The sequence below is a fragment of the Enhydra lutris genome, unplaced genomic scaffold, assembly GCF_002288905.1.
Source record: "Enhydra lutris kenyoni isolate GAN:26980312 unplaced genomic scaffold, ASM228890v2 scaffoldscaffold29, whole genome shotgun sequence".
In the NCBI taxonomy this organism is placed as follows: Eukaryota; Metazoa; Chordata; class Mammalia; order Carnivora; family Mustelidae; genus Enhydra; species Enhydra lutris.
The window spans coordinates 4,911,071-4,931,842 of record NW_019154113.1 but is presented as its reverse complement, the minus strand read 5'-3'; the positions used below and the strand labels follow the sequence as shown (position 1 = coordinate 4,931,842).

The 20,772-nt window shown below is 41.3% G+C and overlaps 1 protein-coding gene across 2 annotated transcripts in view; it reads left to right on the top strand.

Annotated features, from left to right (window-relative positions):
* Positions 1 to 20,772, top strand: part of LOC111152687 (ankyrin repeat and SOCS box containing 7) — a 50,348-nt gene that overhangs the window by 773 nt on the left and 28,803 nt on the right. For both annotated transcript variants that reach the window (XM_022511255.1, XM_022511256.1), the window contains exons 3-4: positions 7,373 to 7,494; positions 9,751 to 10,012. In XM_022511255.1, the coding sequence (XP_022366963.1) occupies positions 9,802 to 10,012 (211 nt within the window). In that variant the 5' untranslated portion in view covers positions 7,373 to 7,494; positions 9,751 to 9,801. The remainder of the gene's footprint in view (positions 1 to 7,372; positions 7,495 to 9,750; positions 10,013 to 20,772) is intronic.

The window sequence follows — 20,772 nt, the reverse complement described above, 5'->3', positions numbered from 1 at the left end:
ACAAAAACAAAACACTGCCCGTGCCTGATCCTTAAGATTTTAATTAATAACTTCTTTATTTCAGAAATGTATTTTCCCCTTTCTCTCTGTATGTTGTTTCCGTTTTCTGCATTGTCTTTTGGTACACTGTACCATTTACCCTGCTCTGAGACTTTGAGACCTTTTTGTAGCCCCCCCCCCCCCCACATCTTACTCTCATAGGAATTCTCAATTCCTTGTTAATTGCTTGTTAATTCTTAGTGACTCTGCTTTTTAATTAAACCACAATTTTCTGTTTTCCCCTTATGTCTTCCTATCACCTTTCCTCTACCTCTGTCAAAAAATCATTTGAGTTAACTAACTGACAAGGGTTTGGTAGAAGAAGATACAGTAATGGCTTGAAATTTATGAGTTTCGGAAAATAATGTGACTTTTCTAGTGAAAAGTGAATCTGTGTTCTTGGATAGTGTGGATAGTTTGAAAGCAATATTTGCCTCTGAAGCACTTGAACATGATTAACTCTTGTGGCTTTTTCGTGTTTCTGTGTGACAGATATGGATGGATTTTGAAACTTTTAAATATAATATTTGTTACGCCTTTGATTTTCTAGAGCTTACAAAACTTTATACACTATTAGGTTAATCATTTGACACTCAAGAGTTTGCAAACAGAGGAATGTTTTGGTGTGTATAGAATCTAGGGCTTTATTTTTGCACTCTTAATAGATAAGATTTTTCATTTCAAAACCCTTACAGATAATTTGTTAGATTGAAATTTAATCATCTCATTCATGTGATCCCATTTCTGCTGCTGTATTTTGTTGCTGCCTCTGAAAATGCACTAAAGGTAAGTTTAGGACATTCATGTAATTCCTAAAGAGGGAATATGATCAGGGAAATTATCTAAGAGTTAATTCAGAAATTAGTGGAGTGAATGACTTCTCTGCCATCCAATAACAGGGGTATAAAGTGACTGATTAATCTCAGAGTTATTTTAATATCTCAGATTGTTTAGGGAATTTCATGTGCAAAGAAGTACTTAAAATAGTAGACATTTGGAAATTTTTGATTTACTCTGTTCCACTGAACTTTCTGCCTTCTACAAAAATAAATTAATGCCTTTCCTGATTCCTTTACTTGCGAAGACATTGCTAAAGATACTTTTAAGTGCTTTGAGGGTTTGTGTTTTCTTGAGAGCTAGAACTGGACACCAAAGGGAGAGTGTATGTTACTGAATGAGACTGAAAATCAGTATCTGGCAGTGACTTCCATGGTGAACATTTAGGGCAGCCTGAAATAGGGTCCACTTCATTTCAGTAGAAACTAGCCAGGAGTCTATAAAGTTAAAGGCAGTTTTCTTTATTTAAATATGCAAATCGCCAGAGAGATGCCTAATGATGACTTTAGGAATATTTTTTTGTTAACGTATATGAAGTATGTTTTTAAGGGAAAAGTGAATTATGTATTTTCTGTTCAGGCCTTCTCACTTAAACATTTTTTTCTACTTTAGATATAACTCTAGCGTGTTTTCATTTGCAAGGGATGTTATCACCTGAGATGGTAAGAGAGCAGGTCTGTGGCAAGGCAAGCATGGAAGGTACAGAAAGGACACTGTTTTCTCCTGGTTGCCAGCCAGATCATTCTCATTGCTTAAATAATATTTCATTGATTCTTCCTCAGCTTTTAACAGTTTTTCTAGGATTAGGGAACAGATAGATAGATAATAGAGAGATAAATTGTTGGCATTAGTTCCAGATACCAGCATGACTGAAAGTGTTCGGTCTAGGTTATGCTGAACATTTAAAATGTTTTATTTGGGTAATTATTTGCCAACATGGACAGTTAAGATAGTTTATATTTTTCAGCCCACTAGTTAACTTTGTGTTAATTCTCTTGCCAGGTACATGGGTATTTACAGGAAAAAAAAAAAAGGTAAAGAACCTGATTTATTTGGTAACCAAATATAGATTTATAGTCACATAGGGAGAAAAACTGATTTTAACTAAAGATCTTCAGTGATGCCTTTTGAGGTTGCTGTGGCGCCATAGTTTTGTCTTTATACCTGAAGTGATACCATTCACAGTTGCTTAATATTATGCTACATATATGGGGCTCCTGGGTGGCTCACTGGGTTAAGGCCTCTGCCTTCAGCTCAGGTCATGATCCCAGAGTCCTGGGATCAAGCCCCACATCGATCGGGCCCTCTGCTCGGCAGGGACCGTGCTTCCCCGCCCCCGTCCCCTCTCTGCCTGCCTCTCTGCCTACTTGTGATCTCAGTCCATCAAGTAAATAAAATCTTTAAAAAAAAAAAATATTATGCTACATATAATATCTATTTTCTTCACATTTAGCTTGGATAACGTAGAAATTCATACAATTCCTAGAAAGTTTTCAGTCAGATAAAGTTTATACAAGTGTACCTAATACCTGACTTACAGCCTTTCATTTCATTCCCAGCTAAAGACACTCCCTCAGTAGAGAATGATTGTCTCCTTTCTTGCAAACTTCTTCAGTACTACCATGAGGCTGCTAAGATGATCCTTACAGACCCTGAGTTACTAAGATGATATTGACGAGACCTCCTCTTTTACAATACTTAAGTGATTTAAGCTTTGAGTTGAGCCTGGATTAAGTGAGTTACACAGTTTCCTCTCTTGCCTCTTCCACATTCCTTGAAAAATTGAAAATGGTTGGTTTCTCTTCTGGATCATAGGAGAATTGTATATGCGCTGCCAAAGCAGGCACAATCGTATGAGAATTGTAGATAAGTCATGCATTATAATACATCCTTGTATTACCCGGAGGCCCAGCAACTTGGAGGAAATAGGAATGCCCTTACTTGTTCTAGAACATAAACACCATGCTAACTATGCAGAGTGATACTAAAAAACACTTCTCCTTTATTTTGGGGTCCAGGCTCTTGATCATACAAATAGTTCTGGTCAACATGGACCTCAGTGGTGTTGCACATGTTGGACCTTGTGTTCCTGCAGCCATCCAGGACCTCTGAGCCCATGGAGGTTTTTTCCCTCAGAGCCATAATCCTTGGAGTTGCTGATTTTATTTTCATACCAGCCTGTATCTCTGTTTGCTCTACAAAGAAATGCTTATTTCCTTTTTTGAGTAGCAAGCTGTTATCTTGTTTCTAGTTGGTGTGAAATCTGAAAGCACAGTTCTAATTTGTATCACTTAATCCAAAAATGTGTGGACTTTTAGTGAAAATAATATGCAAAAAGCTATTAGTGACTAATCTTGTATGCCAAAGGAAACTGGGGACATGTGGCAGATCTGGTGAAAGTTGTCTACAGTTTCAGACAGGTCTTAAATATATTTTGTTTTATGGTTATCTTATGCTTCGCTCTGTTCTATGAATATAAACTTCTTTTAATTATGTGCAGCAAGAAATTTGCTTTCAACTTAATGCAGTTCACTTGGCATCTTTATGGAATTTAGTGGTAACATTCTAATCCCCAAATTTATAGTTTCGAGTATGGTCAACAGTGTAAAAGCTCAGAGGCCTGGGTGATTTTCTTTTGACACCATGGAGAGTTGAAAAAGATGGATTTGTGAAATTTACACACTGTTCAACACACTATCCCGTTATCCACACACATTCCCCAAACAATCCCAACACACTTTCCCCAAAATGATATACACTGGGGAGGTGGCTCATTTTGGGATGTAATTCTGAAGTCTTCCTTCTTTGTATGTTTATTTCTCTTTTTGGGCTGAAACCTGAAATGGAATTTCTAAGATTGCACCTTCCAAATTTTAGTCATTCTGAGTCTTTACTTTAAAACAACTCACATTCACATATATTTCTTGAGAAAGTTGCCTCCATGGCCATATTCTTTTGCTTTATAGGTGACTTCCAGGAGTTCTCAGATTTTTGAACTTCCCCTGGAGGGGAAATAGACTTTTTTCCAATCTCCTCACCTCTGGACTTCCTCTGTGATTTTTAATAGACACCTTTAGCCCTGGATTGTGTATTTCCTTTTTCAGTTCTATAGTCTTTTTAAAAAAATTTCTTCACGTATGGATAGCTAAATTGTTAAGTGCAAACTCACAAAACACCATGATAAAATTTATTACTTGTCTGGTGCCTTGGACTGTTATAATGGATATTTTGGTAATAAGTCATTGCTCTTCATAACTTAAGGGATGAAGCTGACAGGAATTATGTGTGCATGGTACGTGTATCTGTTTTTTTCCAGGAAAAACTGATGCATGTAAAGTGTGCTTTTTCGGTTTAAACTTATGGTTATTATTTATAGCACTTAGCATTGTCAGAAAAGAGAAAAGTGATCTTAACATTTCTGGGTATATTTGATTTATTTTAAGGATGCAGAATTTTTTTTTTTTTTTAAGATTTTATTTATTCGAGAGCAAGAGCTAAAGAGTGAACACAAACACGAAGGGGGCAGAGGGAGAGGGCGATGCAGCCTCCCCAATGAGCAGGGAGCCTGTCGTGGGGCTCGATCCCAGGACCCCGGGATCATGACCCGAGCTGAAGGCAGATGCTTAACTAACTGAGCCACCCAGGTGCCCTGATAACTTTCTGTTAAAGTTCTACCAAGAGGTAACACCAGTGGTCAAGGCTCAACAGTGTGCCAAACTCAGGCACTCAGTGAACTTTCACCTGTCTGACTGAAGGAGCCCATACAGCATTATCACAAGTTACTGTGGTGTGTGCACCTTTCTTGTTGAGAGAAATAGTCACTTCATCTTCTAGCACAGCCTTTTCTTGATATTATTAATAAATTAATACACATTTCATATTCTCTCCACCCCTATCTTGCATCTCCTCCACACATACTCCCCTGCCTTCATGGAAGTGGCCATGGGTAGATGGGAGACCATAAGAGCAAGGATTCTTAAAGGCTCGAAACATGGAGAGCCATCTTCACTTCTCTTGGGAGGCAGGGGATACCAAGAACACCCTTGGAAATAAGGCATCCAGTGGTGTTGATTTTTGAAATGCAGATATAGCTCATGTAGAAAATAATCCCCTGTTCATTTGTGGAAAATGCTGGAGGTTCGTCATTGGAGACCCTCAGTTTGCACTTCTTAAACAGATGTTTTATTTTTGTTTTATATAGTTTTGCACATCTAGAGAAACGTGCACAGATAACACAGAATTCCCATAAACTCCTCCACACCCTGTTTCCGCTAACATCTTTTTATCTTATCTTATTTTATTTATTTATTTGACAGAGAGAGACACTGAGACAACAGGAGCAGGGGAAGTGGGAGAGGGAGAAGCAGGCTTCCCGCTGAGCAGGGAGTCCGATGCAGGGCTTGATCCCAGGATTCTGAGATCACGACCTGAGCCGAAGGCAGACTCTTAATGACTGAGCCACCCAGGTGCCCCTTCCACTAACATTTTATATTAATAGCTGCATTTGTCGCAGTGAAGGAACCAACAGTGAGCAGTATTATTAAAATCCATAGCATATTCACATTTCCTTAGCTTTTACCTAATAACCTTTTTTCTGTTCCAGGATCTCATCCAGGACATTACATTACATTTAGGCATCTTGTCTCCTTAAGCTCTCTCTGGCCATGACAAGTTTCTCAGACTTCTTGTTTTTGATGGCCTTGACATTTTGAGGAGTACTGATCAGGTATTTTGTAGAATGTCCCTCCATTGGAATTTGTCTGGTGTTTTTCTCACAATTAGTCTGAGATTATGGGCTTTGGAGAGAAAGACCACCAAGGTAAATGGCCATTCTTATCGTATTATATTAATAACATGACTTGGCACGGCTGCTGTTAACCTCGATCACTGTGCTGAGGCAGTGTTTTTCAGGTTTCTCACCATCAGATTGCTCTTTGCCTCCCTCTCTGTGCTACCCTCATTGGAAGGAAGTCACTCTGCATGGCCCACGCTAAAGGGGAGGGGAGTTATGCACTACCTCCTTGAGTAGGGAGAATCTACACAGGTCTTTGGAATTATGCACAGATTTTGTTTCTCCTCCCCTCCTTTATTTATTCAACCAGTGATAGCAATGCGGGCATAACGATATTCTACACTTTGGGTTAGAATCCAGTAGTATTTGAATTATCGCATTCAAATTGTTCATCTTGGCTATCGAGAGCTCTGTTTGTTGGCTCCTGTGTTCCTGTGACACACCCCCTCACTGCCATTTTTCTTTGATCAATTTCTTTTTGGCACAGTGAGATGCTTCAGTCCCGTCTTGTATATTTCTTTTCTTGTGCCGCCCTCCTTCCCGCCCGCCCCGGAATTGGGCATTTCTGTAAGGGTAGTTCTGCATTTTTTGCAGCTTGCCTTGTAGGGGTTGTCCCGATCATGTCTCATTCATTTTTTTTAAATTTTTTATTCTTTTAGAAATGATACGCAGTTTTAAGTCAGGTATTATTTCCAAGTGCATCTTGGCCAACTCTTTGGCCTTTCTTGAAGAAGTTTGACAAGGGAAAAAAGGGTGGGGAGAAAGGAAAGGGTCCAAGTGGACTATCCCGATTTGGATGGGTTGAAAATTCTGGTGCACCCAGCAGTACTGGGATTGCCAGTCTTCCCAAAAGCATGTCAGGTTGCCAGGTGGCCCGACCTTTCCTGCTTAAGTGACACAGGGCTTAGCACACCCACCCGATGGGAAAGGGGTGGCCATTTTCCCAGTGAGTAATTTCTAGGGTGATTCTGGTGTAGTGTGTGAAGTCACTTAGCATGTGCTCTTAACCTTAGTGGTATTCACAGACCTAGGATTTAATTTACGTGGAGAAGGAGCCTTTTTCTTACAGGTGAAGAGAGAATTTTCTCAAAATTCATGTGAGGAAGCTGACAAGAAATGTTGTTGATCTTTTACCTGGTTTGATGTATGCATAAAGGAATAATAGTTTCAAAATGGTTAACATAATGCTTTTTGGGTGTATGAAGTACTAGCATTGAAAGACATAAATCTCCTTTTAGTTGTCATAGATTCCATTTTGGGCCTGGCCAGCTACTGTATTGAATGAACACACGCTTTCATTTCTGTCCTGTTTAGAAAGAGCAAGCGCCTACAGTGTCCGTTAAAAAGTAATTGAGATGAAGCAAGTCTGAAAATATATTGTGAATAGAGCAAACAACAAAAAGAACCTGCGTTTGTATCCAAATTCCAAATGTGTGATTTTTTTTTTTTTATCTTTATTCTTTTTCAAAAACTGTCCTTTTAGGGGGAAAAAAAAATTCCTGAACATAAACTATATTCTCCACCAATTTGGAGATTAACGTAGGTACCATAGTGATTATTCTCTAAGAACTGATCTGAGTTCTTTCTCTGCTCTGAAAGTTTGTTATAAAGTGCTAAAATTCAAGCTCGTCCAAAGGTAGACTGTGCAGCAGCTCTGATTCTTATTATTTTTCGGAATCTTCCATAATTGGTATTTGTCTTTAGGTTAAGAAATCTCATTCATGCCGCAAGCTGGACACACACTGAGCCTCCTCCTCACGATGCTGTATGTGCACAATGGTTATTAGGCAATACACGTATCAGGAGAAGGGACATTCTTCCATAAGGTAAGTGACTGAGGGTTATCGGTCATCTGTGCAGTCCTTGCTTTTCCTTCAAATCAGCTAACATATAAACACAACACTTGCTGAAAGAAAACGCAGGTTTGCTTTGATACTGATTGGATCTTGCATAATAGACCTCATTTAAGTGCCAAGATAATTGTCTCATTAAAAATAATAATAATCTGAAGCTGCTTGTTTTGAGCACATAGTAGTAGTAGTTTTTTTTTTATTTTTTTTTATAGATTTTTATTTATTTATTTGACAGACAGAGATCACAAGTAGGCAGAGAAGCAGGCAGAGAAAGGAGGAAGCAGGCTCCCTGCTGAGCAGAGAGCCCAATGCGGGGCTCGATCCCAGGATGCTGGGATCATGACCTGAGCCGAAGGCAGAGGCTTTAACCCACTGAGCCACCCAGGCGCCCCAGTAGTAGTAATTTTCATTAATTTCTTCCAATGGTCTTTGACATCTCTTATAACTCTAAAAATAAGCAAAAACCTATTCCAAAGGGATTCTCAGTTTTGAAATTTCTAAGAGACTTAATTTTATAGTGCTGATTGAAAAAGTAGTCAAGTAAAGAGATAAGGGGGAAATAATGTTTAAATAAGAAAACAAATTATCAGGAAATTTCTCCCTTTATGTTTCTTAATAGTAATATGTAAGAGTTTAAAATAACCATTTTCAATGAATAAAACAACATAGGGTATTTAACTCTTAAGCTATGATGATTTGACCTGGGTCAGGCTTAAGTTTACTTTGGTACAATCTATAACGAGGAATTTTACAAGATAAATTATTATTGGTAACAAGATTATCCCAAGATGTCTAACCTACATAGGAGACCAAAATGTCTTTAAAGGACTTTATCACATAACTTTTTATTTTTAGAAATGGAAGCCTACTAATTAGGAGATGAGTCTAATCTATTCCTTAAAATTAGCCCAGATGGAATGGCTTCTTAGAAACAAGTTAGTTTAAGCTTCCATAAGCTTCTGTAAAGCTTAAAAGTGCACTGCAAAAGTTTTTGCACACACATGTGTAAGATACCACTTTTCACCAGTTCAATTTGGACTTTCCTTCTTCACAGGAAGGAGACCTCATTTTATATTGAGTCTGAGCACATACCTCTTTTGTGACCTATTAGGGAGTGCAGAAATTCAGCACACTCCTTTTTCTTTAAAATGATTTTTTTTTTTCACGTGGTGAATCAATAGCTTGTGTCAGTTCTTACACTGTTTAAGTATTTTGTGTAATCTTGGTACTGTGCACTCTTACAGAGGCAAACTTCTGGAAACCTGAAATTAGAAAAGTGGAAAAGACACCTGGCAGAAAAAGAGGGATGGTTAATCGTGCATCAAATAACAGAGTAGGGAGGACAGAAAGAGAAAAAGAAATAAAAGGAAAAAAATACATGTTGTCTCTGCATTTTATTTTAATTTACCCGACCCACTGCCTTTTCGCCTCCTTCCCCAAACCTTTCACCCTTTGGGGCTAAAAATAAAATATTGTTTAAATACTTTAGGGGACTGGGGCGCCTGGGTGGCTCAGTGGGTTAAAGCCTCTGCCTTCGGCTCAGGTCATGGTCTCAGGGTCCTGGGATCGAGCCCGACATCGGGCTCTCTGCTCAGCGGGGAACCTGCTTCCTCCTCTCTCTCTCTGCCTGCCTCTGACTACTTGTGATCTGTTTGTCAAATAAATAAATAAAAATCTTTAAAAAAAATAAATACTTTAGGGGACTCACCTAAAGTTTTTACTTTTATTTATTTATTTATTTTTAACTGCTTCTCATAGTTGAAGGTCTGTAGTCGTCATAGTCTATGAATTGTCCCCTTGATACCCCATATTCACTCACGGATCTGTGATAGAATCCTTGAGTGGTTTATAACTCTGTGCCTTAGGGAAATCAAACAAATCCAATTCCTCTGCTGTCTCCCATTTTCTGGCTGACCAACATCATCTTCCATTCTACCTGAAATAATGCTGCTGTGCTCATGGGATCTTTGCTTTGAGTTTTCAAAAGGCTACAGAAGACCTGTCCTGTTTCAGCAATCCAGACCTTTATGCCTGGCTTTTTGTTTGGAATCTTTTATATTCTTAGGGAAATTCGGTCATAACAGGTGCATGTTAATTAGTTGTAGTAGGGTAGACTGACATTACTAGGGTTTACGTGATTTAACAATGGAAAAAAATCCTGTGCTGTTTAACAGGCACAGCACGAGAAGCACGTATTCTAATGTTCATGAATTCTGCTTCCCTTCAAAGGCTGTTCCCTGTGACCTAATGAATCCTTTGTAAAAAGCGGACTCAGCTAGGATGTTACACCACCACTGTCGAAGGAACCCTGAGCTCCAGGAAGAATTGCAGATTCAGGCTGCAGTGGCCGCTGGGGATGTTCACACAGTCCGGAAGATGCTAGAACAAGGCTATTCTCCCAATGGCCGGGATGCTAATGGCTGGACCCTGCTTCATTTCTCTGCAGCACGAGGGAAGGAAAGATGTGTTCGAGTCTTTCTAGAACATGGAGGTGAGTTTACCGGAGGCAAACTTTTTTTTGCCAAGGAGAAACCTAAATTCTATTTAGTTTAAAATACATGTGGCCGTGTATATAACATTTACTGCTTCTCTTCGTTTAGCACCCAACTTCTTATCCTCTTCTTCGTGAAGATTTGTTGCAATTATGTGGAGTCTTATTCAAAATCAGATTGTTTGAGAGAGCAGCCTGCTGATTGTGCTTTTTCCCCCCATCCCTGTAGTTTAAATGCAGTCAGGTTTTCCCAGCAACCCTTCGTGTTGTCTGGTTACGCTGTTTCAGAAGCAGAAGTGGCTGTGGGACCCACGATTGGAGAGTTACACAAGTTTCCCGTTTGGTAATTGCTTATGCAGAGACCTACCACAGGTCCCTTTAAATTAAATATCATGGCCTTAGTAGTATCCTGTCTTCTGAATTTACTTCCTTTAAAAAAACCTTTGGATGATTTCTTTTATTGCTGTTTTAGAGCTCTTATCTTTTCCAGAATTGTACATAGTTTCTAGGTTAGAAGACAGGTTAGCTGAGGTCTCATTTTGTATAAATACACAGAGCTGGAAACCACCTCTGGCATTTTATGCTTTTGCTTCAAAAAACTGTCCATTCCCATAGTTAACAATTTCCATAATTAATAGTAACTGTAATAACTGCCCTAAACTAGTTGACTTTTTTTCCCAGTTGAATTTCTGCTTACTTTCTTTTCCCGAGATGGACTTCCATGTATTTTATCACTTGTACCCATTTGATCTTTGTAATGACAGCATGAGCAGTGTTGTTGGGACTCACGTTCCACACGTGCCCTTCTGGGGCCTGAATTGCTCCTTGACACAATCAGTTAGTTTCATTTTTAAGGTGTACTGTGTTACAAGACTAGGCAAACTTGGAAACTCCTTGAAGTACAGAAATCTCTAGAAGCCCCAGGGCTCTGGTGAGGGCCTTGTGAATCGTGTGAAGCTGGGAATATGAGGGCTGTGAGCGGGAGCCCTAGCAGGGCGCTGCTAGGCCCAAGACTGAGTCTTCACACATCCCAGGGGCCCCTGCTAAGGACTAGATCCCTAGAACAGTGGACTGTGGGCAGGGCCCAGCCATTCACAGTCCCCCTCCTTTGTAGCTGCCCTCCAGCCCTCCTGTTCCTCTTGCCCTTACCTCGTTTCACCTTGAACCTTGGAAAGCTCACTTCCAAAAGGAAGGGAACAGGAGAAAGGTTGGGAAAAAAACTGAAAGGTAGGTGTGGGATCAGAACACTTAAAATTCTGGCAGTGCTTACCGAGATCAGAGTTCGCCGTCTTAATCCAACCTAGTCCTGTTACTTTCTGCTGCTACCAGCCTTTCTTTAGTTAAAAAATTAACTAAAAAAAAAAAAAAAAATTACTCAGGTGATATTGTCTCCTTAAATAAAACAATTTTCAGATAAATTACAAATAAAGCCAAAGACCCCTTTGCCCAACTCCCAATCCTTTCTGCCTGCCCCCTCTCAGAAGTAACCATAGGTATGAGTTGGGGATCGTTTCCTGACACTATTACGTGTACTCATTGAAAATATGTCATGTCATGTTGTGTGTGATTTTAGAACGTAAAGGATATCATACTGACCCTGTTTTCCTACAGTTGTTTTTCACTCAGCTATGTAACTTAGGTTTTTTTGTTTTGTTTTGGTCTTTGTTTTTTAATATCAGGTGTTGGCAAACTTTTTCTGTAAAAGGCCAGATAGTAAATACTTTAGGCTTTGCAAACCCAGCTGTTTCCTCTCATAATTACTCAACTCTGCCCTTGTAATATGAAAGCAGCCATAGACAGTTTGGAAATGAAGGAGTGTAGCTGTATCCCCATAAAACTTTATAAAACCCAATGGTGGGCCAAATTTGGCCTGGGGGCCTTAGTTTACTAAACCAAGTTTCCTCACCCACCCTCCCCTCTGTGTGGCTGGGGGCAGGGTGTGCACACGTGTGTGTAGATATTTTTTAGTAGCTTTTATTGAGGTAGAATTCCTATGCCTTACAATTCACCCATTTTAATTAAAATGTGCATATAGTTCAGTGGCTTTTAGTATATTTATAGAGTTGGCCCTCCATCACCATAAGTTATTTTAGAACATTTTCATTACCCCCCAAAAACCCTGTGCCTGTTTTGTAATACATGTAGATTTACTCTGTGGGTTTTGTTTTTGGTTTTTTTGTTTGTTTTTGTTTTTTGTTTTTTGTTTTTCTTAAGCTGCTAAATATAATGTTTTATTAGTATGGACATATTGGGCATATTATCATTTGTTTAAACCATTCTCTTTTTTTTTGAGAATGGCAGGAAATTTTATTTGTTGAGAACATAATATGTACATATATGTGGTTAAAAACCAAACGAAAGGTATTTTGGACTGTTCAGTGAGGGAAAAATGCCTTTAGAGCCCATCCCTTAGTCTCCTTCCCAGAGGCGGTCTGTCTTCCTGGTTTCTGTGGCATCCCTGCAGAGATCACAGGTGTACGTAGTTGTCCATCCTCCACCTTCTAGCTTGTTCCTTTTTTGTTAATAGTCTGTGCTGCATCTTGATTTTTTTCACAGAGCAGTTTAGCTAAGTGATAGCTCCTTGTCACTGTATTGACATGTTCAGATTCCGTTGCATGGATGTAATTTCTTTAACTTATCCTCCATTGTTGGACATTCTGATTTTTTATTTTTCTGCTACTAGAATCTATTACAGAGAATGTCTTTGACTCATATTTTCTTTTTCAACATATGCGAAAGAGTTTATCTCTTGGATAATTCCCGAAGTGCAACGGCCAGATCAAAGGGATGTTAAATATATATATATATATATATATTTTTTTTTTTTTCATAGATTTTCGACAAATTGTTCTCCGAAGAAGGTTAGAATGGCTCTGTCCTTACTGACCAGGTGGGATAGTGCCTGTTCCCTGGCCTTTGTCAGGAATGTGTCACCAGATGGTTTGCCCTTTCTCTGTGTCATTTGCTGGCCTCTCTCTCTCTCTCTTTTTCCCCCCTAGGAATGACATTTGAGCAACAGAACGTTGCAAGACTGGGCTCCTTTGCTGGTCCTTTTCTTATTGATTTGTAGGAATTGTTCACATACTCTTTGTTAGATCTACATTGCACCAATTTTCTCTCAGTCTTTAGCTTTTTCACATTTCTGAGGTCATGTTTATATGTTGTTGGGCAGAAGTCTGCATTTTAACGTAGGTGAATCTTATTTTTCTTTCCCCTTATAGTTTGTGCTTTTTTTTTTTAAGAGTTTATTTAAGAGAAAGAGCATGAGAGGGGGGAGGCTCAGAAGGAGAAGCAGACTCGCTGCTGAGCAGGGAACCCGATGTGGGACTCGATCCCTGGACTCCAGGATTGTGACCTGAGCTGAAGGCAGTTGCTTAACCAACTTGAGTGACCCAGGTGCCCTGGTTTGTGCTTTCTTATATCTTGTCATACCCAAAGATCATTATTTGCCTGTGTTTTCTTCTAAAAAGTTTTATGGCGTTTAGGTCCTTAATCTGTCCAGAATTAGGTAGATGTATTGGACAGATGAATTGGATGGATGTATAGAATTGGTTTTGATGTATGGTATGAGATGGTCAGGAACAATTTCATATTTTTTCCCCATAAAGGTAGCCTAAATCATCCCTTCTGTCCCCATTGCTATGCCATTCCAGCTCAGATATAAAGTTTTCATGTGCGTGTGGTTCCACTGAGTCTAGTGTCTGTTGGTAGAACCCTGAGTCCCTATGATAGCTGTTGTAATTAATATCGCTCCATGATAAGATTTGATTTCCGAAGGACGGAGATGGGGGGAGGGCGTCAGGTCTCCTCTCCTTGTTCTTTAAGGATGTCTTGGCCAGTTTTAGCCCTTTATGTTTTCGCATAACATTTTAAAACAACAGAACTAAATATTTTGGAGAAGCTTCTCTTTAGTTCTTGAAGAGTACCATCTTTTTACTCACTCCTGTTACCGTGGCAGAGTTAGGAGGTTTGGTGTGTACTTTTTTCCTAGCACGTTATGTATCTGCTTGGAAACATTAACAGAAGAAAGAACTTCCTCCTCCCTTGTCCCCTTGGCCACGTGAAATGCTTCGGGGGTGCTCTGTGTTTGGCCTAGGCATGCCTTCTGACCTTGCAACCCGTGTGTCTAGCTGCCAGGTAAGCCTCTTGTACGTCCACGGCTCACACCACAGCCTGTGAGACCAGCAATTTAGAAATCACCCTTGATTTCTTCCTCCTAAACAGTTGCCAGATCTTCTCCTCTCTTGCCGTCGGAGGCACTGCTCCACCTCGAGGGAAGGGAACCAGGACCGCGATGCTCTTCTCCATCTCTGCTTCCAGTCTTGGCCCCCTCCCAGCCCGTCTCCGAACAGAGTGATCCGTGATAAAAAATGAAAATGCACATATTTCCTTTTTCAAATCTATCCCTGAAAGTTTTCCCCTTCTTTCCACTTCCACATGGCCCGGCAAGGTCTCAGCTTCACCTCCGAGCCACAGGCCCTCTGTGTTCATTCACGTTCACTGAGCTCAGAGGCCTTTGCGCAGGACCTGCTGAATCCCCCAGCTCACCCCACTGCTGCCACGCTCCCCTCGTTCACTCCAACTTCTCTGTCACACCCCTTCCTCGGGAATCTCTTGCCATCCAGACTTGTTATGGGATGTTATTCTCTGTACCTTTTTACTGCAGCTCCTGTCACAAGCCCAGTGACTAATTCCTGTGGTATTCAGTGTAACTCCTGTTAGTCTGGAACTTCTGAGGGTAGAGCCCATATCCGATTCATTCTCGGTGAGAGAGCGAAGAGACAAGTGTCAGCTCTCTAAAAGGATTGCTCCCCAGCCTTACGGAGACCAGACTGATGCTTTCTTGAAAAATAGCGGTTGAACATGGGCCGTCCTTGTGGTGGGATCAGAAAAGCGCTTGACCTTATCACCCCCTGCTCTTTTCCTGAAACCACAGTTTCTTCAAGAGTTTGAACATCTCCAGTCAGATTAGCCCCCTTGTCCTAATAAGCTTCTTTGGTAATGGATAGCAAGGGGAAATGAAGTCAGATTCAAAAGGGTAAGTGAGCAGAATAACCCACAGGAAACAGAGGTTCACTTCCTCTCCCCTCCTTACTCCCCCCTCCCATGAGAGTGGAGAGAGGATTCGTATAGACAGATGAGGTGGCCAGTTGGTAAACTCTGTAAATCACACGTTCATATATTGATTCAGCAAATATTTCTTGAGCACCTACCATATGCCAGGCTCCGGGCCAGGCAGTAAGATAAAGAGTGAGCAAACATTGTGCTAGCCGTCTGGCACTTCATAGACTGTTGGGTGGGTAGATTTAGAGCCAGCATTTTCTACTTCGCACTTAGCACTAGCCTGATTCTTCACAACCATTCTATAAGGGTTAGGAGTAGTCTTTCCATTGAGAAAACCGAGCCAAACGTTGGGAAGTAATTTGCCGCAGGCCATTCACCCCATAAGTACTGGAGCTAGGATTCAGACCCATGGTCTTAGCCATGATTGTGTATGGCCTATAAGGAGACAGTGCAGTTCCAACAGAGCCACCTGAGTGCCACATATAAAAGGGGCCCCGCTGTTACAGGGGTGGAGGCGGGGGCAGCCAGGAAGGAGGTTTCCTAGAGAAAGCATGGTTGGACTTGAGGGCTTGAAAGGCGAGGCAAGGATGGGGCACCAGAAGGACAGAGATGTGGGATTATTTGAAACCCACAGGACACTGAGTGTGAAGGGTAGAAGGAGAAGGGAAGCATGTTTGGTTTTAGGAACTGAGAAGAGTTCATTATGATGAAAGCATATCCAAAATTGATTTCCAGGGACTGTGGTGAGCCATTTGACAGGAGTGGCGGAGACAGATTTGTGTTTTAGCAAGCTCACTGGTGATGGTATGTGATCTTAGGGAAAGAGCGTGAGATCTCAGGCAAGAGCAGGTGGGTCCCTGCTCCCTGATTGGGACTGTGGTCTCACTTGCCTACACCCGAACCTAAACACATATTTATTGAGCACCTGCCATGTGTCGGACACCGTTCTGAGCACTGGGGACCCAGCGACACCTAAAGTCCCTGCTGCCACGGCGCACTTCTAAGTGGAGGAAATTGACAGTGACGTGTACAGCGTCAGGTGGCGATGGGCACTGTGAAGAAAGATGAAGCAGAGAAGGGATCGAGAAGCACAGGATTTTGTTTTAAATGAGGTATGTAGGGAAGGCTCCCGATGTGCCCTTGGAGTTGAGCCCTGCAGGAAAGGAAGACCCAACCATGAGAATATCTGGGAGAAAAATGTTAAAGGTAAAGGAAACAGGCAAGTGCCGCACACACTCAGGGATGGGAACATACTTAGCACTTTGAAGAAAAAGCCAGGAGGACAACAGCGAGAGCAGAGCAATGGGAGAGAGGGCTGACTGGGTTAGAGAGAGCATCTGATCAGCTGATGTGGTCTGCAGGTCCTTGAAGGTTCAAAAGACTTTGGACTTTGTTCCGACTGAGAATGGAAAACCATCGCAGGCTTCTCAACTGAAGAATGAGGAGAACTTCCTGAAGGGCTCATCTGGCTTGAGAAAGCTGTCATGTAGAGGAGCCAAGGATAAATGGGAAGACGCATCAGGAAGCTTCGGAATAATTCAGGCGAGAATTGCCAGCGGCTCAGTGTAGACAGTAGCAGTCCTGTATTGAGAAGTGGTCAGATTCTGGGTAGGTTTTGAAAGGGGAGGCAACAGTCTTTGCGGATAGATCAATTGGACATGCCGTGGCAGGGAAAAGGAATCAAGATCACAGACTTTTGGGGCCTGAGGGAGAAAAAAGTTGCTGTTGGTTGAGGGAGCAGGGGAAAGTTAACCAAATGCAATTAAAAAACCACCACCACCACCAACAACATCAAAGCAGGACATAGAGGTTTAGTAAGACCACTCACCACTGTTAAACCTGCACAGTAAAACCACCAATGAGTGATCACAGGGCGCTAACAACACTCAGAGATAACAGGCAGTGGGTGACCGAGCCGTGGCGCCCGCGACATGACACCGGGGAAGCCTGGTCAGGGAGCGGCCACGTGAAGCCACACTGGTGGCCCCTGTGGGAGGAACCCAGTTTCAGTGAGAAAAGGAGCGAGTTTGACATGGTTAGCTGATACTGTCTATATTCCAGAGTGGGTAAAAAATAAAATTGGGGAGTCTCTCTTTCTTGTTGAAACCTGGCCTGTTTACGTTTCCATGAAATTAAAAAATTCAGCACTGTGGTCCAAGTGGCCATGTTTCAAGGGCTCAGTAGCTACATGTTAACAGTAGCTACCAGGGTAGACCTCACAGAGGTGAAACGTAAGTTTGTGCAGGTAAATTACATTTTGCGGCTTGGCCAGCATGCCCAGGAGGTGTAGCAGGTTCCGTTCTAGATGGCGGCAATGACATGAGTATCACAGCGAAGCAAGTGAGTGAAGTTTTGGTTTCCCAGTGCGTAGAAGAATTCTGTTTACACTGTACTGGAGACTGTGAAGGGTGCAATAGCATTGTGTTTAAAAAGTGTATACAAACCTTTCTTTTATTTACTCATTTTAGAGAGAGAATGCGTGCCAGCAGGGGAGGGGCAGAGGGAGAGAGAGACTATCTCCATATCCGCAGATGCCCTGCAGAGCACGATCTTAGGACCCTGAGATCATGACCTGAGCCAAAATGAAGAGTCAGACACTTAACTGACTGAGCCACCCAGGCGCCCCTAAAAAAAAAATATATATGTGTGTGTGTGTGTGTGTGTGTTTGTGTGTGTGTATAAAATGTGTGTGTTTGGTGCACGTGCGCGCCTTCATTAGAAAAGACTTCATTGCTCAATGCTAACCATCACTGGAGCTTTCAGCCAGTCCTAGTCCTTTTGCTGCTGGAGGGTCTTGCCTCTGTGTTGATGGCTGCCCACTTATGAGGGTTGTGGTTGTAAAGGCTGGTGTGACTGTGGTGATTTCTGAAAATAAGACAGCTATGAAGTTTGCCACATCGATTGCCTCTTCCTTACACAAACCATTTCTCCGTTTGTGTCTGATAGCCTCTTACCCACAGCTTCTTTCGAAATTAGAGTCTGTCTTCTCTCACCCTGCGGCTGCCTTATCAGCGAAGTTTATGTCACATTCTAAGTCATTGGTTGTCATCTCGGCAGTGTTCACAGCATCTGCCCCAGGAGTAGATCCCATCTCCAGAAACCACTTTCTTTGCTCATCCCTAAGAAGCAAGTCTTCATTTATTCGTGTTTGGTCATGAGATGGCACCCACTCCGTCCCATTAGAAGTGGCTCCACTTCTAATTCTCGTTCTCCTGCTGTTTCCACCACATCTGTAGTTACTGACTCTGCTGAGGTCTTGAACTCCTGGCAGTCATCCATGAGGGTGGGAATCAGCTTGTTCCAAACTCCTGTTCACGTTGATACTTCGACTTTTCCTATGAATCACAATGCGGAGTGGCAATTAGAAGGGTGAATTGTTTCTAGGTTTTCAGTTTTCTTTGCTTAGGTCCATCAGAGGAATCACTGTGTATGGCAGCTGTAGCCTTATAAAAATATTTCTTAAATAATAAGACCTAAAAATCTTAATTACTTCTTGATCCATCGGCTGGAGGACGGATGTTGTGACAGCAGGCATGAAAACAGCGTTAACCTCACTGTCCACCTCCATCAGAGCTCTTGGGTGACCAGTTACATTGTCAACAAGCAGTAACATTTTGAAAGGAATCTCTCTTCCTGGGTAGTCAGTGTCAACAGTGGGCTTAAAATACTCCATAAACCCTGTGGTAAACAGCTATGCTGTCATCCGGGTTTTGTTCTCTATACTGAGCACAGGCAGACTGGATTTAGCATGATTCTTAAGAGCCCTAGGACTTTCGAAATGGTGAGTGAGTATTGGCTTCAACTTACAGTCACCAGCTGCACTAGCTCCTAGCAAGAGTTGGCCTGTCTTTTTCAAGCTTTGAAGCCAGGCATTGACTTCTCCTCTCTAGCTATGTTAAGTCCTAGATGGCACCTTCTTCAATAGAAGGCAGTTTTGTTTACATTGACAATCTATCGTTTAGTGTGTTCCCCTTCATGAATTCTCTGAGCTGGGTCTTCCGGATGACTGGCCACGGCTTCTCCATCAGCACCTGCTACTTCACCTTGTACTTGGATGTTATGAGACGGCCTGTTTCCTTAAACCTCACGAACCCACCTCTGCTAGCTTTGGACTTCTGCCGCTTCCCCGCATCCCTAAGCCTTCACAGAACTGAAGACAGTGAGTTAGGGCCTGGCTCTGGACTGGGCGTTGGCTTAAGGGAATGTTGTGGCTGCTGTGGTCTTCTGTCCAGACCTCTGAAACGCTCTCCATATCCGCAGTAAGGCTGTTTTGCCTTCTTATCATTCGTGGGTTCACTGGAGTGGCACTTTTCATTTCCTTCAAGAACTTTTCCTTTGCATTCACAGCTTGGCTAACTGTTTGGCACCGGAGGCCTAGTTTTTAGCCCATCTTGGCTTTTGACTCACCTTCCTCACTAAGCTTAATCATTTCTAGCTTTTGATTTAAAGTGAGAGACACATGGCTCTTGCTTTCACTTAAAGACTTAGAGTCCATTTAGGGTTATTAATTTGCTTAATATCAATATTGTTATGTTTCAAGGAATCAGGAGGCTTGAGAAGACGGGGAGAGATGGGATAATGGCCGATCATTATTGCTTAAGTTTCACTTCTTATGCGGTTACAGTGTATTGTGCTCCCAAACCATTACAATAGTCACATCAAACATCACTGGTAACAGATCACCAGAACAAATAGAACAATAATGAAAAGGTTTGAAATACTGAGAGTTACCCACATATGGTACAGAGAGAGGCATGAAGTGAGCAAATACTGTTGGTGAAATGGTGCCCAAAGACTTGCTCAAGGATGCAGGTTTCCTTCCTTTTGTAAAAAGTGTGATAAAGCACAACACAGTCAAACAAGGTGTACCTGTGCTTTCAGATCTTGTGCTTCAAAATGAATACTTAGGGTTTTATGATGCCCAGAAATATTAGAGTTTCTGAACGCATATCAGTACAAATCCTGATAATCTTTCTGACCAGGTTAGTATGCTGTTATGCAGAGGAGTCTGTATTATAATAGTGGGAATTATAAGAAACCCATGATTATTATTATTTTCCTCTTCATTTTGCCATTTGGAATCTTCCTAAAAATTCTAAGATCATGTTGACATTTTAAGAAAATAACCTTAAGAAACCCTGATCTTAATGTGTGTTTATATATCTTCAAATTCAGTGTTTATGTCACTGACCTGAAGGACAGTCAGTTGAAGCTCTAGAAGTTAAATCTGTAGAGCAGATCCCCATAGGAACCTAAGGAAAGTATCTCAGGGCTCCTCTTGATATCGTAGGTAAAATCCTCATGGTGAAACACATGAAAGTAAGTTGGGAAGATAAGGGATGAATCAAAGACATCCGTAGCAGTGTGCTAAGAAATTATTTTTAGCTTTTCAAAAATGAAGGATTTTGCAAATGATATCCCAAGTGTGTTAAAACAGAAAAGTTAACGGTAGGAATTGATGAAAGTACTTGGAGAAAGCAGTTTAGGAGTATATATTAGATCCTTAGAATTGGGAGATCTTTTTGTCCAGTAAATTTTCTTCTAATTAATTTATTTCAAGAAATCCATCCTAAGTGAAGAGATTTTTTTCTGTCTGAAAATTTCACCCCTCATTTCACAAAATTTTTAAAATTCTCATGCCCAAACAAAGATTAAGTTATTAGACTATGACTACACTTATGTGTAATTTTTTAAAA